Source organism: Alexandromys fortis, unplaced genomic scaffold (genome assembly GCF_014885135.2).
Source record: "Alexandromys fortis isolate MF-2015 unplaced genomic scaffold, M_Fortis_MF-2015_v1.1 scaffold_63, whole genome shotgun sequence".
In the NCBI taxonomy this organism is placed as follows: domain Eukaryota; kingdom Metazoa; phylum Chordata; class Mammalia; order Rodentia; family Cricetidae; genus Alexandromys; species Alexandromys fortis.
The window spans coordinates 4,319,016-4,328,982 of NW_026067953.1; the positions used below are offsets into that span (position 1 = coordinate 4,319,016).

The window sequence follows — 9,967 nt, forward strand, 5'->3', positions numbered from 1 at the left end:
TTCCCCTCCTTCCAAAGAGTTCTTCCAGTCCCTGGCTGATGGAAGACTCACCAGGCAAGAGTTTAATGTCCCAGTTGTTCATGATACACAGGCTAGAAGAATTCTTAAAGAGCCCAGATTCTAGTCCAGTCCCACCACCTACTAGCCATGCAACTCTGAGCAAGTTACTTGGCCTCTCTCTTCCTCGGTCCCCTCATTTTTAAAAGCGGGATAATACTCTCCTTCTAAGATGTATCTCAACATGAAGGAAACTGATATGTAAAGTATTTCATCCATACCTGGCACTTAACTCTAAGACACACCCACTCTCCTGCCTCATAGCCAGACTGTAGTCATCTGTGCCTTCAGAAACCAAAGGTGTGGACTGGATTTCTTCAGGGGAAGGCAGCTTCACAGTATCCTGGCAAAGGTCAAAAAGAGCAGCAACATACCATCAAATAAGAGCTGGAAAAATGGAGCCCGGAGACTGACTGCTCTGCCGGAGGACCTGGGTTTAGTTCCTGGCACTCACATGGCAACTGGATAATCATCTGTTGTTCCTGCTCCAAGAAGGATCTGACGCCTATCCTACCGGCCTCCATGGACACTGGTACATGTGGAACACAGATATACACAGGCAAAACAGCCATACACATAGGACAAAATAGAGAAATTTTTAAATAATGAAAGCAAACCAGAAGGAGCGACCAGTGAGAGAGAAGGAGGAGGGCTGGGGGTGGATAGCTGGGATGCAGGATATGAATATAAGCAAAGTATAGTGATATATACGAAGGAAGATGTCATCAGGAAACCCATTCCTCATACGACGACTAAATTTTTAGTTAAAAAAGAGAAGTGTGGGGACAGCTGAATGGAATCGTGAACGTGAAGCACCTGGCTCGCTGGGCTGGCTCGTGAGATGCTGTTATTTTTATTGAGGTGTTTATTTTTAGCAGCCGGGTAACTGTAGAAGCTACTCGTGTGTTTTTCTTCCCTGTGTCAGACTGTGAAATACGGGGAATTTGTGAGAAGCACTTGTCACTGGGACACAAGAGGCTATTACAGAAATAAGTTTCCAAAGCCAAAGCCAGCATCAGGAAGACAGCCCCTCAATGCTCCTTCTACCAGAATTCCAGAAGCTACCTACCCCTCCCAGTCAACTGCCTGCCCCCCGGGGACATCTCACCCTGGAGTGGGCATACTCCTTTCTCCACACCGGGTCTGCCCCCACCGCCTCCCAGTCCTTCAGAAGTCCCACCTGGGTGCTTCTTTCACAAATCCTGTGAACTTCAGGTCAGCACAGCAAATGGTCCCTCATCTCTCCATCCCCACAGCCACCGCCTTGGTTAGTGCACCACTGTATCTGGTCCCTATAGTCCCATCACATCGCAATGGTTTTGAAACTTAGTTCAGATCACATGGCTCCAGCTAAAACTTTTCAAGGCTTAAGATAAAGACCCCTCTATCTCGATCCCAAACCTGACTCTGTCACCACCACCACCACCACCACCACCACCACCACCAGGGCTTTGGCCCCAGAGTCTGTAGATCCCCCTAGCCACACCTCACAGCACCTGCTCCTTACTTTCTCCCTTCTCTGGGCATGGGATGCTACTTCCAGCTCGTCAAATGCACACGGTCCATCTGCTCTGCGACCTTTGCCCTGCAGTTCCCCATAGAAGGCAGATCCCCTTCTCACTGGCCAGCTAACTCCCACTCTAGGTGTCAGGCCAGCACATTGTCTCACAAAACCCTCCTGAGCATCCCCTCCCTCAGCCTTGGCCTTTGTCAGTCTGCTTTGTTTTGTTTCAGACAGGCTAGAAGCCCAGGTTGACCCGGACCTCTCGATATAACCCCATGTTAGATTCGAACTCATGGAAATCCTGACTCAGCTGGCATCACAGGCATGAACCACCACACCCAGCTTCAGTCTTTCCTATCAGACTTTCTAAAAGCCCCACGGTGCTCACAGAACAGGCTTCTCCTCCCTGCAGCCACTAATTCTGACCTGACACCCACATTGTAAATTAACGAGAAGATACATATTTCTGTCCTGTTCTGACCATATTTCCAGGACCAGGACTGTGCCTGCTGGGAAGCGTGTATTTGACAAATCAATATGACCTGCAAGAATTAAAAATAAAAGCCAAATGGCACTTCTTATTTCCAGAGATTTGGAGCCCAAAGAGAAGGCTGGGGCTGCACTGAGGGTGTTTGCAAAATGAAGGGCAAGGTCTCTTCACTCGCTTGCCAGCCAGTCAGCTCATAAGACACACACAGTCCACAAAAAACTTGCTTCCCTCGTTCCAGTCTGGGAAAAAGAAGAAACATAGGCACAACAGAATTTAAACGAAGGGACTGAGCGGGACATTGTATAAAATTGTCAAAGCCTAAATAAAAACATAGTCTTTTAAAAAATAAAAGAAATTTAAACACACAAAATTTTAACTCCAAGACCCACTCAAGCACTGACTGCCTGTGTGTGAGCTAAGGGGTGATTGGACATACCTGTTCCCATACAGGTCACTAAGAACTGTAATACTATCTGTACATTAACATCAGAAGCAGTAGTCAAGGTCAGGGGTGTGGTGCAGCCGCACACCTGTCTTAATCCTTTTACAGGAAGGGAAAGTGACCCCACTTTCCTAAAAGTGTACCAAGCCATTGTGTGAGTGGGTACACTGTAGGTCACTCCGTGAGCCCTTCTCAGACCCACCATTGTGGAGGAAAGACACTCCCTGTACTCTTTCTACAGCCCGAGCCAAACTAGCGAGCAGGATTAGGAATAAGACAGAGCAAAGACTCGGCAGGCCCCGTGGGCTCCATTATTCTACATGCCCTACCAGAGAAGTGCCACCCCAGGGACCGCTACTGCAGATCGCAGCCTCAGATGCTGCCAAGAAACCCGTCCCCTTGAGGATACCCGGGCCGTGTGGTGCAGTTCCAGGTCCGGTGAGAGGCACCCCACCCATCTGCCAGAGAGACAAAGATCACCAGAAACAAAGGACACACACACACACACACACGGACACACACACGGACACTCACAAAGTCAAAAGCAAATACCAACACTCGGTGAAATTTCAAAACAAACAGCCAGCTTGGTATATCTTTAAATAGATTGTGAAACCATCCTAGAGGGACAACGATTATGTGACAGGCGCTATCTGGGCTCCGAACCCACGCTGCCTCCGCCCTCCTCCCACCCACGCTGCAGTTGCCAGGCGCATTTCCCAGCCACAGGACGCGTGCTGCCGGGAGCAAGCTCATCCACGCCTGCCAGTGAGGGACCTGCAGGTGGAGGAGAGCCAGGGTAGCCCGAAGTAGGCAATACCAACCTTTAGGATCCCAGTTCACCTGCTTTCTTGGCGTCTCGATTGGAAATTTCATTGCTCCGTTGCCCACCGGGGGATGAAATGAAAAGAATCAAAATAATAATAATAAAGTCTTCAAGATTTACAACTCTTCAGTTAAACAGACCAACAGAATAATTTGTTAGGATGGAGGAACATTGGAGTGGCTCGTGGGGAGCCCCAAAGAAAGACAAGCGGGAAAATACTAGCTGAGGAAAGCACTGAGCAACTGGCTTGGGTGTTTGCACCGGTTACGGAGGTGGCCAGCTGCTGCCCTCGTGGGTGAAAGAAAAAGTAAGATCGGATGCTGAGGGTGGTTCCGAAAGGATGAAAGAGCGGGGTCGCTTCTGCAGAAGCGGTAGGAAGACCCAAAGCTGAGCAGCCACGGGGCCGACGCCGAAGAGAATCCCACCGCAGAGTCCCTCGGGTCCCCAAAGGCGTGTTCGTACCCCCTCTCTCGCTTACACACACACACACACACGCACACTACACACATACACACACATACAGGCGCGCACACACCCGGCCGCGCGCTCGGGCGGGCACGTCAGCCTCGCTCGGCTGATCACAGAGCACTCGCCCCACCCCAGCCGCGGCTCCTCGCCCCCGGGCGACGCCCCCCACTCTCCACCCGCTGAAAGCCATTGGACGGAAGGGTGGCGCGGCGCCCGGGGGAGCTAGCGGCCAAGGCGACCCTCCCCGTGGCACGCTGCAGGTGCCGCGCCACTGCGGGGAGAAAGCGGGACGCGTGTGGATCCGGACACCCGGGTCTGGACGCTGGGCGGTGGCAGACCTGTCCTCCCCGGGCTGCGCAGCGATAGCGAGCAGAGGGCGCGGCTGCTAGGCTGCTACTTACTGGCGCGGCCACAGCGTGCTCGGTGGAGTTGCAGCCGGAGACACGCTTGGCTGCCTGGAAGGCTCTGCAGGAGGCGGAGGAAAGGGCCTGCCGCGGCCCCACCGCAGACCTCGGCCTGGGAGGGTGACCTCCTTTCACCGCTCCCACCCCGGGAACCTGTTCTCTCTCTTCTGTCAGTTCATTTTTGGTACTCTACTCCCTGATCCCCAGCGAGGTTCTCTCGCCTGAGTCCCGAACCCATGTCTCCACTGCGCTACTGAGTTGAGGAGGCCAGTACCAGCCATGAGCCTTTTGTTCTGGGACCGCTTTGCATCTGCTGCTATCTCACTGCACCTAGTTCCCCAGACACAGCTTGGTCCCTTCCCCAGCTACCTGTAGCCGGACTGGGGCTCATGCTTGGAGGCTAGGGAGATGGGTTGGGGAGAGGCACTGACTGAGTCCCTGGGGAAAGTCGAGTTGCTAAGGCTTAGCGACTCTGAGAAGCTAAGGAGGTGGCCCAGGGAACCCTTGAGAAACAGCACCAACGGTGGGTGCAGGAAGACCTTAGCCATGTTCTCAGAGAGTTAGGGCAACGCCTCACCTCCACTGGGTTTATGACAAAATCGAGGTGTCCAGAAAAGGCTAAAGGTGCTAGGGTGATCTTGAGAGAGTCACCCAGGTATCAACATGAATTCTGCTTACAAGTCCCCTGAGATGCCTAGCAAGAGAGTCTTGCACATAATAGGTGCTTAAAAAAATGTCTGCTAAAGAAAGGTACGATTAGCACACTGTGGTGTTTGATAGGAAGTTCAGCTCAGTACCCTTGTGTAGCCTGGTCTACAAGATTGCTAAAATCATTGCTCATGCAGAATACACATACGGAAGCCCGTCTGTGTACCATTGCTGTGCCCGGTGCTGACCACCTGGCAAAGAATAAGACTGAAGTGAACCTTTCCTTCACAGAAGGTCAGGTTGATTGCGATTGCCAGAGAGAGAGAGAGAGAGAGAGAGAGAGAGAGAGAGAGAGAGAGAGAGAGAGAGAGAGAGAGAACTGCCCTATTCCCAAGTCTGCCAACTGTGGTCCTAAAACCATACAACAGCCTTGAGGTTCGTTGAGGTTCAGGTCATTTTATCATCCCCCCACACCACACACACACACACACACACACACACACACACACACACACACACCCTGGTCTTTAAGTCCAAAAGCAAACTCTATGGAGATCCACTGGGGCACAGGCTGGGAAGTGCTTTGTCACTGACTTCACGAACAGCCCAAACTGGAGCTTGAGTTCTCTGCAGACCAGGTTCGAGGAAAGCTGGCACCATGGTGAAGTGCTCTCTGCCTCCTCAGCCCTTTGGATGGATTCCCCAGGCGCATCAGGGCTGCCTCCTCTGGGCTGTTTCCACGCTTGCCCTCCTTGGACTGTGAGGACGAACAAGGCATGAAAAGAAGGCAAATTCAATGTCTGCATCCCCCAGTTGTGAACCTCAGAGACTCTGGTGTGGATAGGAATTCCTTACCCAAGCCCCCAGAGTGGAGGCTTTCAAGCACTTCCAAGCCTCACTATGTCCTCTCCTCCCTGCTTCCCCTGGAAATCAGTGAGGAATCAACAGAAATGCGCCTGCTCTCCAGATCCCTCCCGGGTGAGGAGGCAAAGCAGCTTATTTAATGCAGCTTCACCTTCTCTCATCTCTTCCTCCATCAGCTTCTTCCATCTCTCTGAAGACGCCTTCCCTGGCCTCTTTTTACAGAGGAAAGACTTCTGCTCAGGGGGATAAAGAGATGCTCCCAAGGTCACAGAGGGGAAATCAAGGTACTTGACCCAAACACCCATAGTTTCTATACCAAAACCTTGGGGCCCAGGACCATGACTCTGAGCAGATGGTTCTTTTGAGTAATGACGATTCTAATATTGGACTACCCAACACTCACTCCAACCTTCTCCCCTTTGTAGAACGAATGGGCTCTCCTTGTAGTCAGAAGTCAACATGAAGAAATCCTATCACTGCCCAAAGTACCATTTCGTGGAACAAACTGCTATCTTCTGATGCATTACCATTCAGCCAATCAACAAACACAGAGCATCCCTTGGGTACAAAGTTGCAGGTCTTCTTTAGAAGTGATTTTGACCTCTGGGTAATGAAGGACCTCCCCACCCCAAGAGCATCAGGACAGTTATGGGGAGGCTGGAAGACTTGGGGCAGACCCTGCTGGCCTGGGGAAACAGACTGAGTGTTTAGTTCCTGGTTGGGTTAAAGTCTTGCTCTGGACACTGGCTTGGAGGACTATCTCTCTACTGAATCACTGGATTCCTTCCCTCTTACCTTTCACTGGCTGCTCACCTCTGGGTCATTCCCTCCTCCCACTCTCATTCTCGCTTCTGGATGGGTTCAGAGACGAGTTTATGGAGGAGGGTGTGGAACAAAAAGAAATTAAGTATCCCCCATTCAGCGCACGTGAAATTAAATGCAGTTCTTCCAAAACTGAAGTGCAAGACCGCCCCCCTCAACCTACTTAGCACATTAACCCCTTGTGTGCCTCCCCCGCTTCCCACCTCCCCACACACCCCCTCCCTCTCTCCCCGCCCCGCTTCCAGCTTCCAACAAAGTCAATTCTTCCCCGTCGGTTGGTTATTTGATTCCACTTACCCAAAGGAAGAAGAAAGAAGTGACTTAGGCAGGAAAAACACATCCACAAAAAAAGCAGCGCAGAGTGCTTGGCTCTCGCTCTGCGCCACAGCAACTTCCATGGCTATGGCTGCTGCGGGCCAGTTAGGTCTGGTGGAAGGAGCCCGCCCGCCTCGGGTTTCTGCCGCAGGAAAACAAGGTATCTGGCGGAAAAACCCGCCCTGCACTCGCTCTCGCCTAGGCTGACAGAGGCAGCATTCGGGGTGCTTTAGGTCCTCTGCCTGGTCCCTGCAGCTCAGAGTAGAGTTGCCTGCAGCACTCTTTGACGCTAGCTGAGTGGCCTGGCGTGGGAGGGCTGGGGAAACCCCAAAACCTCAATCATCTCTGGTAACGAAGTTTGCCTGAGTTGGCAAGCCCTTAGGCATCCCTCAGTCGCGGTCTGGGCTGACACAGTGGGACCTGAGGGGGCAGAGGGAAAACTGCTCAGCCACAGAAGAGTTGAATTCTACTCAGAGGTGAGGCACAAAAATGTCCTGGGACAGATCATTGGGGACAATAAAGCCCCTTGGGGGATTCTGCTTAGCTAAAGGTAGAAGGGTGGCTCTGATAAAAATCTACTTTAAATTCATGGGAATGGGTTCATGCACCACACGGAATTGTTTCCCTTGGGTTTCCTCATTGCTTCCCCAAACACAGAAGAAATCCGCCCCCGCCCCCCTCACCTCTTCAAAACATGAGAGACAGCGCTGGGTCCTCTTTTCAAAAGACCTGAACTCCATTTGCACTTTTTTTATGAAGATATCACCTGGACATACAGACACACGCACGTGCAGGTGGGGGATAATACACCCATTCATTAGGGACAGGAAAGGGCTATCCACTGGCACTACTTTTCTTTTCCAAGATAGTGTCTCCACATAGTTCTCAGCATAGTTCTTAATCCAGTCTCACGTTTCAGGTGCCAATCACCATCTGGGAACACCTACCCTTGCATATATGTTGCTCTAATCGTGGGCTGTCTTTTGGCGTGTAAAAGCCAGAGACATCGGCAACAAAAGGGCAAAGGGTGTCAGATATCCCTGGTAACATGGATCTGGACTGCCCAGGAACAAGCCGTGTGCGCACATCCTGCAGACTTCGCTTGCTGACTCAAAGCTCTGGTTGGGAATTAATGAGGATGACATAGTATGAGCTCCCATGATGTTGTGATTAAAGCTTCAATCTGACGGAGATAAGTCATAACCAGACACAGTCGCCTTCCCTTGTAGGCACTCTCTGTTTTAAATCTTAGCTGTAAGAGAATAATAAGTACACTCCCATTTGGGCATTATGCCAAACATCTTCACCAAAATGAATAAGCCATAATTCCGCTTCTCATCTTACAGTTACTACCTTTCCCTGGGTTACTACCAAAACAGAAGCCTAAGGGTGTTGTGTTGTGTTTTGTTTTGTTTTGTTTGCTAAGAGCTTGAGCTGGAATTGTGTTCCTTCATCTTTTTATTTTGAAAATTTTCAGGCAAGGCTATATACTTGGGAGGCTGAGGCAGAAGGACCTCAAGTTCAAGGCATGCCTGAGTTACAGAGGTGGGTCAGTGCCAACCTGAATAACTTAGAGATACTATATTATGAAATAAAATGATTTTAAAAGGGATATAAGTCAGTCGTAGAGCACCTGCCTAGCATGCATAGGGCCATAAATTCAATCCTTATTACAAAAACCAAAAAGGAGGAGGAGATGAAGGAGTAGGAGGGAAAAGGAAATGATAAAAGATTATAGTTCTTTGGTTAAAAAAAATCAGGGTTGTGGGCCTGGGGAGGTGGTTCAGTGGGTGAAGAACAGGCCTGAGGACCTGCATTCAGATCCATAGACCTCAGACAAAGTCAAAGCTGGTAGCGCACTCCTGTAATCCCAGTTCTTGCTCTGAGAGAGGAAAGTTGTAATAGGCAACTCTCTGATGCTCTTAAGACAGTTAGCTTATTTGACGAGACAAAAAGACTCTGTTTTAAGCAAGGTCAAGGGTGAGGACCAACACTCACTAGAAATTGCCCTCTGACCTCCCTGCACAGACCCACATTCACACACACACACACACACACACACACACACACACAGCACAAGTGCATGTTTTAAGAATCAATACTATGGTTTAAGTGTTTCTACCCCTCCAAAAAATGTTAAAACTTAATCCTAATGTAATGTCCCTAAGAACTGAGGCCATTAGAGGATAATTAATATGGGGGAGCTCCACCCTCATGAACAGGACTAGACCCTTTACAAAAGGGCTTGCAGGTGCCAGGTTGGCCCTTTTTACCTTCAACCACATACGAATGCAGCAAGAAGACACTATCCTAGAAACAGAGACAAGTACTTACAAACTACCAAACTTGCTATCACCTTGGTCTTGCATGTCTCGGCCTGCAGAACTGCAGAAATAACTTCTATTTGAAAATCATCCAATATAAAATATTTTGTTATAGTGGTTCAAATGGACTAAAACAAGCAGGATGTAATCATGACTGCATTTAGTCACCATGCCTACACATATTCTTTGATATCCACTGGGGATTGGTTCCAGGAACCCCATGGATACCAAACTCCAAAGATGTTCAAATCTCACATAAAATGTCAGATCATTTGCATAAAAAAACGTACTCATTCTCCATTCTACTTTATCCTTTAAAGGTTTAATTTTAGCTAATTTTATGTGTAAGTATGTCTGTGTTGCATGTATAATGTGTTCATGTCCTAAGATGTCAAAAGAGGCCTTAAAGGTAGAGTTACAGAAGCTTATGAGCTGCCCAGTGTGAGTGATGAGAACTGGACTCAGGTCCTCTGGAATAATAGCAAGTGCTCCTAACCAATGAGCCATCTCTCCAGAGCCTCTCTCTTCTACTTTAAACCATCTCTAGACTACTTACCAACCTAACACAAGGTAGGCGACACTGGGTAATTGCTAGACTGTATTGTTTAAGGAATAATGTCAAGGGGGGGAGTGGTACAAGAGAATTGTCTGTATTCTGTCAATCATGTTTTAAATAAATGTTGATTGGCCAGGCAGGAAGTATAGGTGGGACAACCAGACAGGAAGTAAAGGTGGGGCAATGAGAACAGAAGAATGCTGGGAAGGAGGAAGCCCATTCCTATGCAGTCCTCCCTACACCACCG

General features: G+C 49.6%; 1 protein-coding gene across 1 annotated transcript in view; it reads right to left on the reverse strand.

Moving 5' to 3' along the window:
- Kcnk10 (potassium two pore domain channel subfamily K member 10) overlaps positions 1-3,369 on the reverse strand; it is a 128,071-nt gene extending 124,702 nt beyond the window's left edge. Inside the window, exon 1 of the mRNA XM_050151522.1 lies at positions 3,318-3,369. Coding sequence (XP_050007479.1) covers positions 3,318-3,369 — 52 coding nt within the window. The remainder of the gene's footprint in view (positions 1-3,317) is intronic.
- Positions 3,370-9,967: the final 6,598 nt, after the last annotated feature.